Below are 21,771 nucleotides of genomic sequence, written 5' to 3'. Positions count from 1 at the left end.
GCAGACTATGCAGTGCCCAAAATGGCAAATCAGAGCGATTTTGACGCCTGCGTCAGATGGATGTCTATGAAACGACAATTATAAAATAGAAAATACATATCAAGGTATAAACTTACACATATAAACTATTCGAGAGTCAAGTTAGTAAAATTACACGCTGTTCATGCTATTACAACGCTTGTATAACATACTTTTCATTTATAATTCAATTTTACAAATATGCATTAATTTGTTCCCGCCCGCCATCTTAAATTATGGATTAAGAAAATCGTGCAGAAACAGATGTGCCATAAAACTGGCAGTAGGTAAAATATCAATGAAAACAGACTTCACTTTGTCATCGTATGTTCTTACTTTCAAGAAAAAATAATTAAATTCGCGAAAATTTGTGATAGCCCTCTTAAGAAAAAAAACATCGTAATTAATATTAAAAACTCTAAAAATAAGTTCCTGGTTTTAATATATTACATGATTTTGCATTCAATTAGATATAAATAAACTTTTTGATATATTACATGATTTTGAATTCACTTAGATATAAACTTTTTGAGTAATATAAAATGTAGGCAAAATACGAGCGACACTTCAGCAATTAACATCAATGAGGATGACTACATGTCACAATACGTCAACGAGATGTCAACAGACGACATAAGCGGGTAAATTATTTGTATGGATGTTCTTGTCTATCGCTAGAATATATGTCAATGGTCATGAGCTTGTATTTTTTAATCTAGTGCAACACTGAGAGTTCTTCTGTCAAACAACTAAAGGCTTTCCCAGGCAGCTAACGATGCGATGTGTGATTTTACAATGTTAGATTTTCGCCGAATTATGCAAGAGTTGAGACTTTTCACTACAATGGGTCATTATTACTGCACGCATCAGTCTGAGTGAAAATTATGAACTAACAATAGCAGATTTATCTATAAAAATATTTATTTCCCATCATAAAAATCGAATCGTTACGGGTCGGGGGAGTCTTTACCAGTCTTTACTTCCCAGTTGTTATTAGTTGTCAGGGATTCTGGCGGGAACTTTAAATAAGCGCGGTTCAGGATTTTTTCAAAATTTGTTTTTATTAAACATTTGCTAGTTTTTTTTATGTAAAAGTAATTAAAACAAAAGTGCTAGGTGTGGAAAACTGTGAAAATGGTGGGAAATGAGGGGGGCGGGGATAACCCGCCCACCTCACATAAACGTCCCCGGTCTGAGGCCGGAGGCGAAGGGACTGCGATGGACTGCTGTGGTGATGGCGGCGGCGGTGAGCGTACTGACTATACACCATATTTCAAACCCGATTATAAAAGACTATATCCAGAAAATGCACCTTATGTGGACTTTAAAGTGTTCATTGAAGCCACCAACAATAAGGATAGAATAGGAAATAAGAGCCCTATCTACCTTAACCACATATTTTCAAGCGAAATAAAAGGGGTGACGGCCATACAGCGCATTAATGCGAATAAAATAGCGGTAATATTCAAGCAATATAATACTGCTAATAATTTTATTAATAATACTGCTTTTCTTAACAAACATGATTTGAAAGCATTTATTCCGGCTGCGCAAATAGAAAAAACAGGTATAATCAGATTTGTACCAGCAAACATCTCTAACAAAGAATTATATACAAAACTGTCTTCAATCTATGAAATAATAGCTGTAAGAAGATTCACAAAGAAAGTTGGACAAGAGCGAGTACCACTACAAACAGTTAGCATAACTTTTCTATCAAATATTCTTCCAGACAATGTACAATATGATTTATTTTCATACCGAGTATTTGAATATGTCCCCCCATTGCAGCAATGTTTCCGTTGCTTCAAATTTAACCATTCTGCTAGAATATGCAATGGTAAACAAAGATGTTCCATTTGTGGAGGTGAGCATTTATATAAAGTATGTGACAAACCAACAGAGATCTGCTGTGTCAATTGCAGTGGGCCTCATCTGGCAATATCTAGATTGTGTCCAATTAAATTAAACAAAATTTTAGAAAAGAAAAATAAAATAACTTACGCAAGTGCAACAATGACAAAACAACAAATGACTGATATTTCACAATTTCCACCTCTTTCACCTCCAAAATGAAACTAGTTGATAATAATGTAAATAAAACTGTAAATAAGTCTGTACATACATCTGTAAATAAGTCTGTACATACTTCTGTAAATAAGCCTGTTGTAAATAATACTGTACATAATGTAAATAAACCTAAGGAAGTCCCTAAGGTGGACATCAAAGCACAAATAGTTGCCAGCAATGATGTACTCATGGCCCTGGTGCAAACATTGGTGGAACTAGGTAATAAGGGAGATAATACGCCTACTACCATAAACAGTATTAAAGAAACTTTACTTAAAAATCTAAAGTAATGGATCCAAGTCACACAATATCTAAGCTACGTATTGCTCAGTATAACATACAGAGTGCCAATAGTAAGAAACCCTTATTAATTCAATTCTTAGAAAAACAAAATATTGACATTTGCTTACTTAACGAAACATGGTTTAAAGATCATAATTTTAGAATACCTGGATATAATATTTATAATCAAAATTCCAATAACGCTCATAATGGTGTAGCAATACTAATTAAGCCATACTTAAAGTACACAGTTTTAAACACTAGATTTTATGAAGACATACAAACTGTTGCTTTGTCCTTATCTACTGTGCATGGTAGCTTAACTATTCTTTGTGTATACTGTCCTCCTTCTAGTGGACACCTACGAATCAACAGACTGCGTAATATAATTAATGATCTTCCAAAGCCCATCTTTATCAGCGGTGATTTTAATGCGCATCACATTGCATTTGGTTGTCTATCCACTAAGAGCAGAGGTCAGGATTTATTTAATATCATTGATGACTTGGATTTATGTATTTTGAATGATGGTAGTTTTACAACTGTTAATAACCCGAGACGAAATCCATCTGCAATTGATGTTAGCTTTGTTAGTGCTAACCTCGCATCAATATGCGAGTGGTCTGTGCATGATGATGCCATGGGTAGTTATCACTATCCAACAATAACAGAGATTACTCTACAAATAGATAAATATCAAATTAATCCCCCAGTTGATAGATTTATATATAAAAAAGCAGATTGGATAAAGTATAAAACTATTTCCAAAACAATATTCAATGATTTAGCCCTAAAATTGTATGATCCTATTTCAACCTATAATGATTTTTGTTCTCGATTAGATACTTTAAAAGAGATGACAATTCCTAAACTCACTAAATTAAATAATTTTAAAAGCAGGCCTCCAGCTCCTTGGTGGAATGACATTTGTGAAAAAAGTGTAATTGCCTCTTATAATGCATTAAAACTTTATAGAAGTGAGTCTACTATGGAGAATTATTTAGATTACAAAAGAAAAGATGCGCTTAAGAAAAGAACTATATCGGAACAAAGAGGAATAGGTTGGGATAACTTATGTAACACTTTTAATAGAACTACACCTATAAGTAAGATTTGGAATCATCTTAAAATGTTTAAAGGTATAAGAACTGGCAACAAATCATACAGTGATGAGTTTGTTTCTCCATTTCTAGATAAATTATCAGATAATAGTAATTTAAAAGATTCTGATAATTTAGGCAGTATTTTTGAATTAAACAATGACAATCTAAATTCAAAATTTTTATTACATCCTTTACATGGTCAGAATTTAACATGAGTTTGATATCTCGGAGAGACACTACACCTGGTTTAGATGATTTTCCATATTGTATTATTAAAAATTTAGATGAATCTGCGCAAAAAATATTTCTTAATGTTCTTAATCTCCTTTGGCATTGTAAACGTATTCCACAGTCATGGAAAACACAATGTGTCATTCCAATACTCAAACCAGATAAACCTGCAAAGTTGGCCAGCTCTTATAGACCAATATCACTCTCCTCATGTCTAGGGAAAATATTTGAAAACATGATCAAAAATCGTTTAGATTGGTATATGGAATCTAACAGCATCATTCCACATGTTCAATATGGATTTCGTCGAGGACGAAGTTGTGCTGACAGCTTCACTTCTTTAATCTTTGACCTGAAACATGCAAAAGATAGAAAGTTAAACATTGTTTGTGTATTTCTAGATGTTCAAGGTGCATTTGACAGTTTAGATCCGACTATACTTGTAGAAGTTATGTCTAGGTTGGGCGTGCCTGGTCAGCTGTGTAAATGGATATTTAACTTCTTAAAAAATAGAACAGTCTATGTAAGGCACAATAATACATTGTATGGTCCAAAATCTACATCTAGAGGTACTATGCAGGGTGCTACACTGTCTCCTTTGCTATATAATATATACACAAGTGAAATATGTAAATTTGTAAATAGTAATGTAGAAATTCTGCAGTTTGCAGATGATATTGTTCTGTACACTAGTAATTATAATGTAGAAATTGCGATTGACAATATCAACAAAGCCCTGTCTGAACTATTCCACTACTATAATGATGTATTGCATTTAAAAATTAACCCCTCCAAAAGCAGTGTCATGATATTTGGAAATGAAAATACAAATTCAAAAGTAATTTATAATGGAGAAATTATAAACACAGTAAATTCAAAGAAATTTTTAGGCATAGTAATCGACAGAAAATTAACTTTCGAGGAACATATTAAATACATATCAAAGAATGCTCTAAAAGGCTTAAATATAATGAAATGTCTCAGGTGTTTCATGGGGGCAGACCGAAAATATTGTCAATTTTGTACAAAAGTATAGTTAGGAGTCATTTCGATTATAGTTCTCTAGTGTATATAAATAGTACTCATGTAAATAAATTAGATCTCTTGCAGAACAGAGCTTTGAGAACAATTTCTGGTGCAATGTGCTCTACTCCCATAAGGGCCATGGAAGTAGAGACTAAATTGATGCCCTTAATTTTGAGACGTATTCTACTTGCAGGGAGATTCTGTCTTAAGCTAATTGCTGCAAATAACAAGAAAATAAAAATAAAATTGTACCTTTGTAAATACTAATTCTAGTAGACTAACAACAGGAGAGGATCTCTTGAGTGGCAATTCCCCAACATTATCCAAAATATTGCTGGAAACAGAGAATAGTTTTACTGGTGTTAGAAAACAGTGCCCATGGCCATGTTACTCCTTCTCTTATCAGAGTATTACACATCCTATTAAAGTAATGCAAAATTCAATTAATAATAATTTTGAAATGTTGCAGTTTTTGGCAGAAAATAAGAATTATTATGTTATTTATACTGATGGCAGTAAGGGGAACGATTATGTGCATGCTGCTATATACGATTCACGTTCAAAATTCTCTCGAAGCTTTGTTCTGCACAATACTTGTAATATATTCACTGCAGAGGCATATGCGGTTTATAGGGCATTATTATATATTCGTCAGCTTGATCATTGTAAATACTTTTTGATTGTTTCTGATTCACTAAGCTTGATAAAATCTTTAGCTAACCTTTCAATTTCATTTAAGTCCAATTATATTTTGTATTTTATCAAAGAAATAATTTATCAGTATTACCTTAAGCATATCGAAATTGCGTTCCTGTGGGTACCATCTCACCGAGGCATCTCTGGCAATGAAATAGCTGATAAAACCGCATATGATGGTAATAATGCTGTTGATGTTAGAAATGCAATGGAAATTCCGATGACTGATTTCCTGCAATGTATTAATGAAAATGTACATAATTTATGGTTAGAAATGTGGAAGAAAGACCAAAACATCAAAGGGAAGTGGTATGGAAGTATTCAAGAAAGATTACCTGTTAGACCCTGGTACAATAGACTGAAAGAAGCCAGCCGAGACTTTATCACTACGTTAAATAGATTGCGCTTTGGCCATAATACTGCACCGTCACACCTTGCTAGACTTGGGATTATTACGAGTAATACGTGCCCCATTGTGAATCACAAGAAGGAACCATGGAGCATCTTATTTTTGACTGCCAAACCTTCCTACTTGACAGATTAGTGTTGGCTAGTGAACTGTGTGAACTGAAAATTAAGTTTGATTCTTCATCCCGCCCGCCGCCACTTGAACAGTTATTAAAAGACAAGAACAGTTATAAACCCATATACAAATACATTAAAAATACTATCAAAACAATTTAAGTGTCGTGAAGTGAAGTGATAAAGTTTATGTGTAAAAAATGACTTGACTTAAAGGTCTCAGTTACCAGGTCATAAAATTCCAAAAAAAAAAAATTATTAGTTGTCAATGTCAATTGTCAATGATACTTCATTTTCGATTTGTGTTTAATTCAAAGATTTTGCATTTCACTGTTTATTACATTGAATTTCGTGATTTTGCAACAAAAGAAGCGCTTTTAAATAAATTTGCCTTGCTTCCTTCGTTGATTGACACTAACGCTAGTTTTTTAAATTATCTAAATAATTATAAACACAAAAGCATCATGTCTATAGGCTCAGTTTATGAAACCGCATACCGAGGAGACTTTAATCAAGTAAAAGTTAAGGTTGATGAAGATAATGCTTTGATAAATAGACCAGATTCGGTAAGTGTGCACTTTTTTCTGCCAATATATGTATGTGCATTTACATTTACCGGCCAGTGGGACAGTGGGTCATCTTCAACAAATGTAAGCTTTTTTAAAACAATATTATTTATATCCGACTTTTTATAAAGAATTATAAATGAAAAACAAACTTCGTAGTGAACTTATACGTCACAATAAACGGTTGGTCAATATAAACGGATTCTACTGCATTTTTTATATGACTAAACTTTAATTGACCAATACAATAGATATTTAAGTTGCTTATTTTTCTCATTACAGAACCAACGTCTTCTAATTCATTGGGCTGCATTGGGAGGGAACAAACACTTGGTTGACTTCTTGATTGATTTAGGAAGTCCCATTGACCCTTTGGATGACACAAATTCAACTCCTTTAATACTATCGTCGTCAGCTGGGAGAGTAGATGTAGTAAAACTTCTGCTGAGCAAGGGAGCCAATGTTAACCAGAAAACTAATCGAGGGCAATCATCTTTACATTATGCTTGTTCTAAAGGCCATTTTGAGGTAATCATAATTATCTGACCATGAAACTTAGATTGAGACTTGAATAATGTGAACAGAACTTTTTTAATTTGTGAGACTTATCTACATAAGTTGTAGGAATATAGACTTAAGTTAAACTAACATAGCTATAGAAAGGCTAAACATGAATACTGGAGAATTTTTATAAACAAACAGACAGAATAAAATCATCAAATTTTTTTGCATGTATAATGTATAGCTATTGCCTGCCGTTTCTATAAATATAGAAAGATTTATTATTTATCTTTTGAAGAATTTGATTAAAAATTATTTCTTGTCCATTTAGGTATCAAAATTACTAATTGAATATGATGCAAATGTCAATGATGCAGATGTTTTGAATGCAACACCTTTGCATCGAGCTGCAGCTCAAGGCAGAAGCAATATTGTAGAACTTCTCCTAGCCTCACCACATATAAAAGTAGATGTGTGTGATTCCACAGGATCAACACCATTGTAAGTATTGAATATAGTATTATGTATTGCGTAAGCTAAAAACATATTGTTACTAAATAATACAAACTTTAATAACAATATAATGTATTAAAGTTTTGTGTATAGTACTGTAATCATTCATTCATCATTCTCCAAATCAAGAATATCATCAAAATATACTTTCGTTTGATTGATTATGCATTTTCCTTTTTATTTTATAATGGCTTGTGTCCTATAAAAATAGAAAAGGAAAGTGAAATTATTAATTTGACAGCAGTGACAGAGCCTTTAAAAAACAAACAAACACAAACCTCTTTATAATCTCAGTTAAAAGATAAGTTGAGATATTGTATATAGATACATAACTGATCATATTTGTTTTGCAGGCATATAGCTTGTGAGGAAGATAGAGAAGCAGTAGCCTGCATGTTGGTCAAAGCTGGAGCTAATATGGAATTGGCCAATAAAGATAAAAAAACACCTTTGGAATTAAGTTCATCACCAAAGTTGAGAAATATTTTAAGAGCTATTGTAATATAAATAACTAGGTATCCATCCATAACTGTACCTAATATTAAATAATAAACTGACATAAATTAAGTATGCAAAACTGTTTGTTAATAGCTCCTCCTTTATCATAAGATTCAACCTTACCATTACATTTTTTTATTCAGGATTTTTTGCAATGCTGCTTGGAGCCAAAGTAAGAAATATGTACATAATGTATCCCATCTTTAACTCCGAAAGTTCTTTCATTTTAAATGTTATACAAAATGTAGGATTCATGTTCAAATGTTATATGTCTTTTGTATTAAAAAGTTTATTTGGTTTACATAGAATTGAAAGAATTTGAATTCGCGCTACCATTGAGAGCGGGAGCGTTTGAGCGTGGAGCGGTATATAAACGCTTGTCGGTAGTGAAGTAGGTACCAAGAACAGCGCCATCTAGCCAGCAGCTAAGAAAAGAATAAAAAAAAACCCGTTCCACAAAAGAGGCAAAGCCACACACGGCAGGTAGTATAAATCTCAAGTCGACAGCGGCTTATGTTCCAAAAAAATCAAGCGCGAAACTCAGACTTGTGTCCAGGCAACGTCTCCGCTCGCCAACCGCTTGTTCCACTTGCCAGCAAGGGGCAGCGGGATAACGCGAACACGTTTTCATTGCGATTCCTTTAGGTAACTTGAATTTTGCATAAATAAATAATAGATTAGCATCCAACCATGAACGTGTAGTACAACTTGGCGAATAAAAACCGTTTAAAAACAATCGAGCGAGAGGGCCCCAAGTAGTAACGTTATCCTTTTTCAATAGGGTGTAGACATACATAAATTTAGTTTTTCTTTTTGGATCGGAATGTGTGATAGCTATTAATATTTTGTTTAAATCTTTTCATATGGTATGATGTGAGGATATATATGTGTAGACTCTGTAAAGTAGGTATACTCTTCCATCTTATGGCTGTTAAGTCCGCTCCAGACTTACGGAATTTTACTTGGCCAACTTTGCCTCGTTATATTCCGTCCCAATAGTCAGGCCCTAATGAACATTCCCGAGAACGAGCTGAGGAACTTTGCGAGTAGGTAGTATTGAAGACATGGGAGAAGATTCAAAGTGGTCTCAAATAACATATTTGTTGTATCTATTTAAATTAAACAAAAATTGCGATTTGTAATTTTGTAAAACTTTATTTGTGGTGTTTTAGATTCATGCATCCAATTAAGTACCTACTGTAAACTCCATCCCATCCTGTTTGATGTTTCAACCTTCTAAAACCGTAATCCAGTAAAATCTGGTGAAACCTCGATGAATCGATCTCCGATTAGTGTTCCCTAGATCCACTGAACCAATTTTGAAAATTATTTTGTAACATTTTGTCCGTGTGTCTTATACTTATGACTTGATTTTATTCATACCAGAAGTACTTACTTCCAGATCCTGAAACTGAAAGAAATAGTTCGTTTTTTTATACTGCAGATATTTTTATTACTTATTTTTTTAAGTGTTACATTCCAGTACTCGTTGGTGAGAACATTTTTGTGACTTCGCGAATTATGCGAAAATTCAACTTTGACATTGGGTTTGGTAAAAAATACAGTATGTTATTTGTGCAATTACTCTATATTTAATTTCAAAATCCATTATTCACAACATTTAATAGGTTCCTTCAAGAGTTGATTCACAAAATAGTTACATGACATCAGGGTCTCCAGTAAGTTTTCGTAGCTCCTTGACCCTATGTGGTGTGATTTGCCGTATGTACCTACCTTCCGACGACCGTGCCGCTGCGCTGTGCGTTTATGAAGTTGAAACGAATGACGTTTGTAATCGACACAAATGTATGAAATTGAAAAATACCTTTGTTAGCAATTTCTTTTTATGTGATACAAAGAAAGATGACGTGATTGATACTTTATTGAAATGATAGTCACTAGTTGAGGCAATAAAAGTCCGACTGTTTCAAAGCTACATTCAGTAGATGTGTGTTGTGATAACTGGCAAACAATAAAGCCATTAGGTGTTTCAGGTTCAACAAATAAAATATCTGTTACGACGAGCTTTATGGAGATATTTTTGTCATCCTGGGGTAAGAGAATAAGAATCCATTAATAGTAATATGTTTTGAATTTGCTCTGCCTGGAATTTATTTTTAACGAAACTTTGTTTATTTACAGTAAATAACTTTTAGTGACAATGACGTATTATGATTATTATGATGGGAGTAGAATATTCCTGTTCATATCGAACAAAGTTGGTCTTCCCCTAGATTTAGTAAGTATATTTTCATCATACATAATATACCTAATATTCTTTTTTTTGGATCACCTACCTATCAAAAACATTACTGAAGAATCTGTGTTTCTGATTCCATCACATAGTTAGTTTTCTTAAAATAATACCTTCTATATTCATGATTTTTGTTACCAATTGCATATTGACAATATTCAATGTTCCCTTTTGTTACTTGGGTAATTCTCACCAATTGGGTATTGGTGAGAATTACCTTGTGTCAACTTAATATTAATTTGTTTCAATAGGTTTGTTTATTGGATGCTATTCAATATCAATCTAACTATTAGAAGTCAATTAAGCTCTTGGCCAGTCAAATACATAAAAAACCTGGCCAAGAGTATGTCGGGCCATGGTCACTGTAGGGTTCCATAGTTTCTCAAGTATAGCTCATAATAGGTATGACTGATCAATCAATGCAGATAAAATGCTAACTCCAAGTACAACGAGAAATTGACTTACTACTTTGTAAAAACTAGATGGCTTATGTATGTTGCGTTTTCGGTGGTAATTTTGGATTGCACAAAGTAATTTAATTATTATTTATATTTAAAAGATAGAAGCAAAGAATAAAATAAAATATGTATACTTAGATACAAAATGTTTGTAAATACGGTTAAATTACAATCTTAATTTAGAAATTATTTAGTTTAAATTTTTCAAAAACTGTTAATAAATATATAGTATTTTTTATACAGTTGTACAATAGAAATTTCTTCTTAAGTTGGAGAAGAGACACATTATTTTCAACTTTCAGAGCGATTATTTCCAAAAGTTTTAATATAAAAAAATATTTTTGTAAACCCGTATTCATTTTAAATACCTATCCAACAATACATCACACGTAAGGGTGGAGTAGAAAACAAATATTTTCCACTTTACGTGTACTGGGGTACCCCAATAAACTATTTTTTGCACTTTGTTGGCATGATTGAAATACATATTGGTACCAAATTTCAGGTCTCTAGTGCGTTCTTCACTTAAATTAACCGCGGACAGACATAATAGGCAAACTAGGGTTCCTTGTTGAACTGCTAAAATACCAAATGTAATTATTTCTTCCTGTAATTGCTTAGTTTTTGTATCTTATAGTTTAATCTGGTAAATCAACCGTTTTAATGTCAATAATTGAGTTGAAATCCGATTCAATCAATTAAACAACACAATACAATATTTTCATAATGTCAAACTAAATAATTTAATGTGAATTCCTGTATACAATAATGAATACCATAGTTGTGTAAATACAATTCATAATATACAAACTTGGTGGAAGGTAGTATTTTTATAATACTATGACAGTAGGTACTGCATATCTCATAAATATTATTATACTATTGTTTTTAAACGGAATCTACTTTGCTGTTTTCAATACAATTAATAAATAATTAATGAATTTGTAGCTACAAGGTGCCTTAATGATTTATAAATTCAAATAGCAAAATTTTAAATGTAGATAGAGTATGACTATAGGGCAACTTAATTTTGAAGGATTTAATTTGTACACTTTAATACAAATAACAAGATTGAATAATTCTTCAATCAATTTATTTCCTTCCCCAAAATACCAACTTTTCTATGTATTAACGTTTTAAATTAAGCAGCAATTTTCGACTACAAGCAGATTTAGTCACACTGATGTAAAATTTACTATAATTACAACTTTGCATGCAGTGTAACTTTTCCATGCAGTTTTGTTAAAATGTGAGTGTTGGAATTTGACTTGTACTTGACAGAATTTTATGTTGACCTGCTGAAGGTAGAGCCGGCTCTGCTTGAAGGCATAGCGATAACATTCATTTATGATTAATGCAAACAAATTTAATCATATTGTGAAGCACATTGAAAGTCATAAATAAAACCAGTCTGACAAAACTACTTCATATATTTACATATTTCCATCTAAATTGAAATCTATTGTTAACTTTATTTCAAGAAATCTATTCTATTTATAGCAGTTTCTGGAAATAATGGTTTTAGTATTGTTGTTGAGTAAGTAATTAAATAAGTACAAAAATGTTTATTTGACACCAGCACATGCAAATATATTTTTTTACTAATTTTAAATGGAAACTACTCATACTCAGAAATGTAGCTCTAGTCACGTGGGGCTAAAAGTGTTGCTTCCCAACAGAGAAAGAATTTTTCAAAATTGTTTCTGAACCTTTATGGTACAAAAACAAAATAAAATTTTCCTCTTTATAATATGAGGTATAAAGTAATTATTTACCAGTAGCTGTGCCAGTAGCCGAGGTTTCAGCCGTGGCAATATTACTCTTACCCAGTTAAGCCATTTCACTGTGAAATCATAAAAACAAACTCATTCACCTTCATTTAACAATACACATAGGTCTTGCATTCGGTTAACTAAATTGTCTTAGTTAAGTAAATAAAGTGCAGAAAAAAAACACAATTTCATTAAAATAGTTTTTAACAATATTATTGTTGATTTGTACAACATTAAATCGAATGTGTTATCTATTGTATTGAAAATCGTCTGATTGAATAGATTTTCCAGTGTCTCATACATAAAAATCCTTTCAGCTGAGCAAAGCACACCTTGTCTGAGCTGGCCCCTTTTAGCATGTCAAAAGTTGCCTTAATTACACTCTAAATAGTAATCTAGCTTGACCTTGGTATCTCATCTGTGCAGCTTTTCATTAGCTACCAGGCTTTCCTGCATAATTTGCCAAGCAATTAGAAATAAAGTAGCTTAAGCTATCATTATAGTATATTTTAAAATGTTACCAAAGTACCTAGTTGGCAAAAAATATAACTTTTAAATTTTAATCCAAGTAGCTATAAATAACACAATCTATGTAAATATAATGGTTTTATTATATGTTGGTAGCTGAATTGTTGCTTATATAATAGAAAATCACTATTATGTTTTACAAATTGCACATTATTCATTAGTTTTTTTTTTCAATAGGTAAATTTTTTGATCGCACAAGTAGCTGCACTATGCCTGGCAAGACTGTTTCGAAAACCATTAAGATATGCTTCTCCGGAATTTCGACATTCTGTGTGCCTTGTTATAGGTTTAACAATGGGGTATTTCTGTTTTGGAAGGTAATTCTTTATTTCTGTTTAATTTATGCATGTAATCGTTTTTTTGTGTTCAAATGTGTACAACAGTATTTTAATTATAATATAGCTCGTCTAAGGCTACACATAGTACTGGTAAATACCGGCAGCCTGGTTAAGGCTTTTACAGTCTTTTAATTTCCTACTTGTTTATGCTGTTGACATGCCGCTCGCCATAAATCCAGCGACACTGCCGTATTGCCGGCTGTGTGTAGTACCCTAAGCTGAAATTACACGCCCCATAACCATACGCACACAAGCTCTACAATGTGTATACGTACCTAAATGCGATAGTAGTAGGGCGGGTCATATCAGCTTAGAAGAGCTTCACCTGCCATCATTTAGGTCTTTCATATGTTTGGGTACCTTTTAATCGATACTTGGGAATTTTTTAAAGAGGGAAGAAATTACTTCCTGAAACTAATATAGCTTCGCTACGTACCTGCTGCTGCTTATCATCAATTATGATACACCTACTTTAAAAAGGTTTTGCTTCAGGTGAATCAGCTAAAAACGTTCTTAGTGTACACATAGGCTTAGTATTAAGCTTTGAAAACATGCCCGATTTCCTTTACAAAAAAAAAAAAATCTGAAAGTACAAATTCCTGAAAAGAATTTTGTTAACCCGATACGTTGCTGTTATGTTACGATCCGTAGCCTCGCTGTTGTATGTTAATTAATGTATTTGCATTGTGTGCAAAAAAGAATAATAATGTTTTCCACTTAGAACAAGCCTGAATTATTCTTAATCTAAATTTTTTGAGCTGTTCCTAGCACTTTGTTTCTAAATATTATTCCCATCAGAAGCGATATCGTATTTTCAGTAGATACTAGGCATCTAGGCATATACTTTTCAGTTACGAAATATTTCAACGGTACAACAGATAATTTCATACGAATGATAAATAAATCAAATATTGTTTATGATGATTAATTACGCTCGAACAATTAAATCAATAATTTTTTTCAGACAAGCTATCCATTTATCGGTGCTGCCTATGTTAACTTACACCTTGTTAAAGAGCGTCAAGCACCAAATAATGGGCAAGTAAGTAAACAAAACGAAAAAAATATATATTTATTTATGTCATATAATTTTATACTTGTCTTGGGAACCCTGTACCTAGATGTGTAAGTAATCCTAGCAGTCCACAAAGTGAGGTCGTATTTATGTAAAAATTTCATAGACCTGTCTGCACAGAGCTATCATGGTGTTAAAAGCATTTTAGGTCTTAGCGATATATGTACACATACTTTAGTCTCTTAAACCCTTTAAAATACATAAAAGGTCTAAAAATTATTAATTTTCATAAGTTCCCTTTTTGCAAAAACGGTTTATTCTCGAGAAGTCGTATCTGCCTACGAGAAAATATTTCAAAATAGGTATCTTGATTCTTATTTGCTCAAAATATTTTCACGACTTTAATTTTTGAAGTCAGAATAATTAGCATCAGTTAATAAGAAGATAAAAACCGAGGCCAATTAGCACTTGAATTCAAAAAGTACCTACCGCAAAACGCAATGAGCTTCACTATTGTTTTGCTTTTTGTTTATAAAATGCATTGTACTTTTATTACTATATTTTATCCATGTGTACTTTAACATTTTATTAATTTTCAGCGTTATCCTGGCAGTGTCCATGATATATCTTTCATGTCTTCATTTACATCGACAGATATATCACACGGCTGATTATACATTAGATATAACAGGTGCGACAAAATACCATAAAACGGTTATTACCTGATTTGTTAAGAATTTGTCCAATTCCTCAGAAACTGACGAATAGTAATGCGATCCAGAGACTCATTCTCTTCTCTCGTAGTACACTTTCATGGATAGGTTCTTGTTGGTTACGTTTTTTTTAGAACAGCCTGTACTACTATTAGTATGCATAACTTTGATGAACCTATTTTCACTTTTAATACTTTGATTAGACATATAGTTCACGTAACTTTCAACACTAATTATCACATTTTCAACTTTCAGGTCCGTTAATGGTTATCACTCAAAGAGTAACATCATTGGCTTACTCTCTACAAGATAGTTTGACCGTTAAAGATTTAAAATCGAAAGCGACGGCTTTGCAAACTACGGGTGGCGAAGACTTGGTGAAAATAGAGAAAATACCCTCACCGCTCGAATACTTCGCATTCACTTTGGCCTTTCAAACATTAATGTGTGGTCCAGTAGTATTTTATACTGATTATATCAAATTTATCGAAGGTGCTCGTGTCGATGAGGTAAGAATGTTTTTTTTCATTATAAGTTAGTAGGGGATAGATATACCTACAAGTCAAATATTATCAGGGTCCTCCCATCAAACAGAAGGGGGCTTATGCGAGCTTTAAGCATAGCAATTAAAACATTTTCTTAAATTTCAGTTGGAGAAGTCGGCAGACACTAAGGAACCCTCGCCACGGACAGCTGTGTTCTATAAAGTTGCCGGTTCTTTAGCGGCGGCATTGTTATATTTAACGTTAGCTAAGAAATATCCTCTGACTGTTTTAGAAGGTAATTGCTTTTTAATACCCAATTTATTATTATTTAATGGCAAGGCGATTAATAGGACGCAGATATCAGATATATTTATGAATTGAAATTTCGATTATGCAGTAATCTAAGAACCTAGAATTTAAAATAATATAATATCTAGTCATCGAAAAATAACTCAGAGTTAATCAGACTCAAGAACCTTTGAAAAATGTGGAAAGAAAGATTATAACCAGGAGATAGACACAGGATATTTTTATCCCCATCCGGGTAAGGGAATTAGTTCCCATTCTTGGCGCGGGTGGAATCTTTGGGTGTTGCCACAATTTAATGAGTGGCCTCATTAACGTAATTACATAGATAGCCAAAACATTGCAAAATACTGAACTGATTCAGAAAAATGAAATTTTTATATATTTTTACAGAGCTAACGGACCCCACCTCCGAAGTATCTCGTTCATGGTCTGCGCTATACTTGCTGTGGTACGCGTACCTGTCGACGCTGGTGGTACGCTGCAAGTACTACCACGCGTGGCTCCTGTCCGAGGCCATCTGCAACAACTGCGGCATGGGATTCAACGGGTACAACAACGACGGATCGCCTAAGTGGGACAAAATGTCCAACATCGACATATTTGGTTTTGAGGTAAGTTTTGTTCGATCGTTCTACGTCTTCATTTATTTATTTCAAAATATAATTATATATAGTCCCAACTATTGCCCGCAGTTCCTCCTAGGGTAGGTCCGCCGTTGGCAATGACAGGTTATAAGCATCATGAGACTGAACTTTTTTTCAAGTCAAGAAATCGCGTAGCGCGCAACTGATCGCGTATAGATCAAGAGTTCGGCGTATCATTGAATATCATATGCGTTATAGAGTAAAAGTCGTGTGGCCCAGTGGGTTAAGAACTAACCCCTCAAGCGTGGGTTCGATTCCAGGACAGACAGGCAAGAACTGCAACTTTTCTAAGTACCTATATCTTGGAGACCAACAGCGGCGGCCCTAGCCATTGCGAGGCTACGTGCGGCAGATCTATGCGAGGCCCTTTGTCCTACGTGAAAAGTAAGTGTTGCGAGAGTAGGCTGGTGTTTTGATTTAGCTAAACGTCATGTTTGAGGAGAAATGCTCAAGTTAAACAAATTAATAAAATTTTAATTTCACTACAGTTTATATTTAAAGAATTATCAATCATCCTTGGCAGTCGTTACGGGTAGTCAGAAGCCATTAAGTCTGACACCAGTCTAACCAAGGGGTATCGGGTTGCCCGGGTAACTGGGTTGAGGAGGTCAGATAGGGCGATCGCTTCTTGTAAAGCACTGGTACTCAGCTGAATCCGGTTAGTCTGGAAGCCGACCCCAACCAGTGGCGGCGTAGCATCGGGTGGCACCCGGGGCTAACTACCTATTGAGCACCCCCCCAAAAAAAAAACCACAAAATATCGTCACAGAGTAAAAAAATCCTGTAAAAATTTGGGACACAAATTATTAACCCAAACATATCTTCAAAAACCGGTTAATTAGGCCGCGAGCGTAGCGAGCGTGAAATTTTTGAGTTTTGGAACACAACAGTACCCAGACAAGTTTGAAAAAAAAATGACCGTAAAGTGAAGGAGCCGCGAGTGTAGCGAGCGCGAAATTTTAGATTTTTGGGACGCAAAGATTCCAAAAAAAATAAGAAAAAAAAACAACGCAAACTGAAAGGCGCGAGCGCAGCGAGCGCGAAATTTTTGAGTTTTTCACCACAACAGTACTCAAACAAGTTCGAAAAAAAACTACTATAAAGTGAACCAGCTGCGAGCGTAGCGAGCGCGAAATTTTTTGAGTTTTGGGACACAAAAGTCCAACGCTTACAAATAGCGCCTAAACAGCTTAGAAATGTCCACCGTAAAGTGAATTTTCTAATTATTTGTTTGAGGACTCTCAAAAACTCAGAATTAAGCACAAATAAAAAGAAACCGTGACTGAGGCGAGCGTCAGTTGTTTTTGCTACTTCGGTGCTCTAGCTTTTTGTTAGACTTTGTGAGGACTCAAAAAGTAAGCGCAGAATAAATTAGAAATGAATAAAAAACCGCGAGCGAAGCGAGCGAATTTCTTTCTAACTTTGAGGAATTAAGTAATCAGGTAAAAACAAAAATACAAGAGAGGGGTCAAGGACTTAAAAGCGGCGCTACCTAGGTTCGGCTAAAAAGGATGAAAGAAATAAAACCAGTGGAAATTAAAGCACCCGCGAGCGTAGCGAGCGCAAAAAATTTTTGACCCTTGGGTCACTAAAGCACCTAAAGTTGTATAACAAACAACAGTGTAAGGTGAAGTCGCGAGCGTAGCGAGCGCGAAAATTTTTGAGTTTTGGGACATAAAAGTACTCTAATCAAGTTAGAAGGAAAGGTACTATCAAGTAAACAGCCGCGAATGCAGAATGAATTAGAAATAAATACTTTCTTGAACCAGATATATATTTTTTTTATATTAGTGTGGGCGCGAGGCCCCCCCAAGCGCGAGGCCCTGTGCGAAGGCACAGTTCGCACACCCCTAGGGCCGCCACTGGAGACCAATTACTGTTTCGGAGTGCACGTTAAACTGTAGGTCTGTGCTTATACCATAATAATAACACAGCAAATTAGAAACACAAAGCTAGTGCAATTGTCGGAGGTAAGATACAATTGTAGTTTATTTGCAGTTCGCCCAAAACTTCCGCATAGCGATCGCCAGCTGGAACAAGAACACGAACGCGTGGCTGCGCGACGTGGCGTACTCGCGCGGCGGCGCGGCGTGGCGCACGGCGCGGGTGTACGCGCTGTCCGCCGTGTGGCACGGCTTCCATCCCGGATACTACCTCACCTTCTTCGCGGGCGGCATATTCACCGTCGCAGCTAGAAAGGTATGTTGCAGTCGGCTCGCCCCCCTAATTAAACACAAATTACTGTTGTCCCAATATTCTGTCGTTTTTATTTACTAGAGCTATCTGTAGACTAGGCAACTAATGTGAAATTCCGCCATAGCAGCATCTAATGTTAATTTTATCTGCCGTTATTGGTAAAGTATTTTCAAATCAAATACCTTTATTTTCATGCTGCATTGGCCCATAGGTATATACGTTAAAGACTAACATACATATTATACAAAATAGGTAGTGTTTTAGGGGCGTTCTTAACGTTCAATTGTATTCTGTTACAGATTCGTTTCGTAGCTCGTCCCATGTTTTTAGACAGTGTTCCTAAGAAGCTATTCTATGATTCAGTCTCGTTTATCACTACGAGAGTTGCGATGACCTACGCCACGGTACCATTTGTCCTGCTTCACCTCGCGCCAAGCCTCGCTTTTTATGCGTAAGTACAATTATAGGTATAATTCTTGAAAGACTTTGTCTTCGCGGATTATTGCGCCAAATGGCTGCGCAGAAACCATTTTAAGGTATCACCGGGTGATGCGCAATATTATTTTCAGTAAAGCTCGATCATCTTCTTGCTAAACCTGAGGCTATGATAGCTCTAGACATTCCGATACCACACTGCTCCGTTCATGAATAAAATTTAGTGGTGAAGTAAATATTTAACTAATAAACGGAAAACATTATTTTACAGAAAATTCTACTACTCCCTCCACTTCATCGCCCTAGGTGCCATGTTAATACCCGAAAAGGCCAAACGACCTAAACCTGCAGTTGTTCAAGAGCAGCAGTCGAAATCCCCCACACTGAGTAAGGAAGCAATGGAGGAATCCCTCGACGAATTGAATGGTAAACTGAAAATATCATAAAAATAGTATGTAGGCATTGAAGGGTCGACAACACATACTTCATCAACGGGACCTCTACTGTATGACCCAATCAAGATTGAACTAGCTTTTTAACAAATCATCCTCTAATTGTAACTGTTTCATGTTTTTTTCCGGAAGGTGGTAGGTGCAATTAATCTGTATTATTTTTTGCATTTAACTACGAATACACGCCGTCCAGGCATGCACCGTCAGCCATCATAGTTAACTTCTGTTGAATAATGTGTATCACTCATATAATTTTTATTTTAATACAATGATTGTTAGTAATTGTTTTGATTAACGTTTCTTTTATTTTAAGTTTATTAGATTAAGAAACGAATTGACTATTATTGTTCATAAAAAATAATTCACAACTGAGACGTCAGAATGTGAAGCAGATTGGAAATAAACTATGTATAAGTTCTGCTTTAATATTTCGCACGTTGTTGGCTGAAGCTAATTTATTTTAATTAATATTGTTTGAGTTATTTATACTTTTCCGAGTTCTTGACCCAAAATAGATCTTCAAAATGTTTAGAGAGCAACCAAGTAGGCTCTGGTTGATCAAACATTTACCTGGACTAGTACCTAGTAAAGAGGCACATGCTGCTATTCTCGAATCATTAAATGTATTACATTATCATATTGAATACGTTTACCGCGCGTTTTATTTCGGGGCAACAGAGGTAGTAAAATTTGTTACGTTAACAACGGTTACATAATTTTTATTCTAATTATACCGGAGTTCCTAGGGGGGTTTGAACCAGGACTGAATGCTTCTTTCTTATCTTAAAATAAAACTTAATAAAATTTACCAATATTTTTTTTGCTTTCCATTAATTATTCTTACTGACTTCCCAAAACCGAGGAGATTTTCAATTTGGATATTTTTCGTTTTTTCATTATTCGCGCATAACTTCAACCGATTTGAACATTTTTTTTGGTTTAAACTGGCATACTTCCCAATGGTCCCATTTCCAATTTTAATTACTACAACTTATTTCAAAATCAAGAGCACGATTTTTTATTAGGTAATTCGTCAATAATAAGCTCGCTATCTATACATTCCACTTTTCCGTAAAATATTTTGTCCAATTTGGGGCACTAGGAACTCCGTCTTGCTATCTACTAAGCTTAACATATTGGAAACGTATTTTTGGTGTCAACAAAACATGAAAAGTTGTATGTATGTACTAAGATGTAACCAATTGGTCCGAAAGTGGGGACTTGTGACGTCACAGTTAAGTAATATTTGTGCTTATAAGTGACAAATTTTAATCATGTTATATTTGCTAATAAAGTTTTGAGACAAAAAAACGTTTCCAATATTTTAGGCTAATTACTTGATTACTATTTTACAAAATTATGTTTTCTTTATTTGCCATACCTGTTGCTTTTTTGGAAAAGGAACATAAGTTAGATACCTATTTAAACAAAATATATAGAGGTATATATGGTTTCTATTTTATGCCTCTAACCAACCGCGAAAGTCGGATACGTCGCTCATCACATTTAGGTACTTTAAGCTATTAAATCAAGTGATATGTATTCACGATGCGAATCTCATCTGATGTGCATTGTCTTGGGCTACGGTAATGATTACAATATTGATGAACTACGATAGGAGTCAGCCATAATAACTTTCAGACCATTTTAGTTGTTACCTATATTAGGGCAGGCCCTCGAAGTATTGATCAAATCGAACAAGCTCATTTTGGCACTTTTCAATTCGGATTGTGCTCAAAGAAAAATATATTTTTTATTATAAATCCAATGTTTTTTGCCAAATCCATTTTTGTTTTGATATTTTTTAGGCACTAGTTGCTACCTACCTATTACCAAACAAAAGGCTAGATCTTCTTCTGAAAACAAAAATTAAACCGGTAGCCCCACGGATATTTAATAAACAAGTACTGATTAGTAGAAAACTGCAACTGCAAAACAAACAACCCCAATCGTTAGTACATGAATTTCCACGCTACCAAAAACCAACAATAATTTGTTTTTTGAAAATATAACACTTAGTAGGAGGTAACTTAAAAGATGTATTTACAGAAAAGATTCTAATTTAAAGTGGTAACATAGATGCAGCTTTTATTCAAAAGTTGTTGGGTTCACCAACCACACATACTTGTGATGCTATCCACCAACA

The 21,771-nt window shown here is 34.2% G+C and overlaps 2 protein-coding genes and 1 long non-coding RNA gene across 6 annotated transcripts; 2 read left to right on the top strand and 1 right to left on the bottom strand.

Moving 5' to 3' along the window:
* Positions 1-1,480: 1,480 nt before the first annotated feature.
* Positions 1,481-6,162, bottom strand: LOC135117972 (uncharacterized). Of its 2 annotated transcripts, none has more exons than XR_010277280.1 (3): positions 5,762-6,162; positions 5,518-5,658; positions 1,481-4,056 (listed from the first exon to the last, which is right to left on the bottom strand). It is a non-coding gene; the product is annotated as an uncharacterized LOC135117972 (long non-coding RNA). The 2 variants fall into 2 exon arrangements; XR_010277279.1 differs by lacking the exon at positions 1,481-4,056 and adding an exon at positions 4,983-5,064 and having other exon boundaries at positions 5,762-6,160.
* Positions 6,163-6,212: 50 nt separating this feature from the next.
* Positions 6,213-8,105, top strand: LOC110376312 (26S proteasome non-ATPase regulatory subunit 10). Its single transcript, XM_021334739.3, has 4 exons — positions 6,213-6,514; positions 6,797-7,042; positions 7,347-7,516; positions 7,882-8,105. The coding sequence occupies exons 1-4, from the start codon at positions 6,230-6,232 to the stop codon at positions 8,033-8,035; spliced, it is 855 nt and encodes a 284-aa protein (XP_021190414.3). The 5' UTR covers positions 6,213-6,229; the 3' UTR covers positions 8,036-8,105.
* A 1,631-nt stretch (positions 8,106-9,736) lies between these two features.
* On the top strand, positions 9,737-21,553 carry LOC110376147 (lysophospholipid acyltransferase 6). Of its 3 annotated transcripts, XM_021334541.3 has the most exons (12): positions 9,737-9,832; positions 10,021-10,080; positions 10,169-10,265; positions 13,216-13,355; positions 14,341-14,418; positions 14,991-15,082; positions 15,360-15,613; positions 15,755-15,884; positions 16,289-16,509; positions 18,541-18,741; positions 19,038-19,189; positions 19,445-21,553. In XM_021334541.3, the coding sequence occupies exons 3-12, from the start codon at positions 10,188-10,190 to the stop codon at positions 19,617-19,619; spliced, it is 1,521 nt and encodes a 506-aa protein (XP_021190216.2). In that variant the 5' UTR covers positions 9,737-9,832; positions 10,021-10,080; positions 10,169-10,187; the 3' UTR covers positions 19,620-21,553. The 3 variants fall into 3 exon arrangements, with proteins under 3 accessions (XP_021190216.2, XP_021190207.2, XP_049700039.1); XM_021334532.3 differs by having other exon boundaries at positions 9,747-10,080; XM_049844082.2 differs by lacking the exon at positions 13,216-13,355 and having other exon boundaries at positions 9,747-10,080.
* Positions 21,554-21,771: the final 218 nt, after the last annotated feature.

Source organism: Helicoverpa armigera, chromosome 2 (assembly GCF_030705265.1).
Source record: "Helicoverpa armigera isolate CAAS_96S chromosome 2, ASM3070526v1, whole genome shotgun sequence".
In the NCBI taxonomy this organism is placed as follows: domain Eukaryota; kingdom Metazoa; phylum Arthropoda; class Insecta; order Lepidoptera; family Noctuidae; genus Helicoverpa; species Helicoverpa armigera.
The sequence above is the reverse complement of the archived record's forward strand: the minus strand, read 5'-3'. Positions and strand labels throughout refer to the sequence as shown.

Bases quoted from the DNA above. Each gene is read 5' to 3' on its own strand.
- LOC110376147 (XM_021334541.3), top strand. From the start codon at position 10,188: ATGACGTATTATGATTATTATGATGGGAGTAGAATATTCCTGTTCATA. The intron at 10,266-13,215 runs GTAAGTATATTT...TTTTTTCAATAG, and splicing joins TTGGTCTTCCCCTAGATTTA to GTAAATTTTTTGATCGCACA. The intron at 13,356-14,340 runs GTAATTCTTTAT...AATTTTTTTCAG, and splicing joins GGGTATTTCTGTTTTGGAAG to ACAAGCTATCCATTTATCGG.
- LOC110376312 (XM_021334739.3), top strand. From the start codon at position 6,230: ATGATACTTCATTTTCGATTTGTGTTTAATTCAAAGATTTTGCATTTC. The intron at 7,043-7,346 runs GTAATCATAATT...TTGTCCATTTAG, and splicing joins GTTCTAAAGGCCATTTTGAG to GTATCAAAATTACTAATTGA. The intron at 7,517-7,881 runs GTAAGTATTGAA...TTTGTTTTGCAG, and splicing joins TCCACAGGATCAACACCATT to GCATATAGCTTGTGAGGAAG.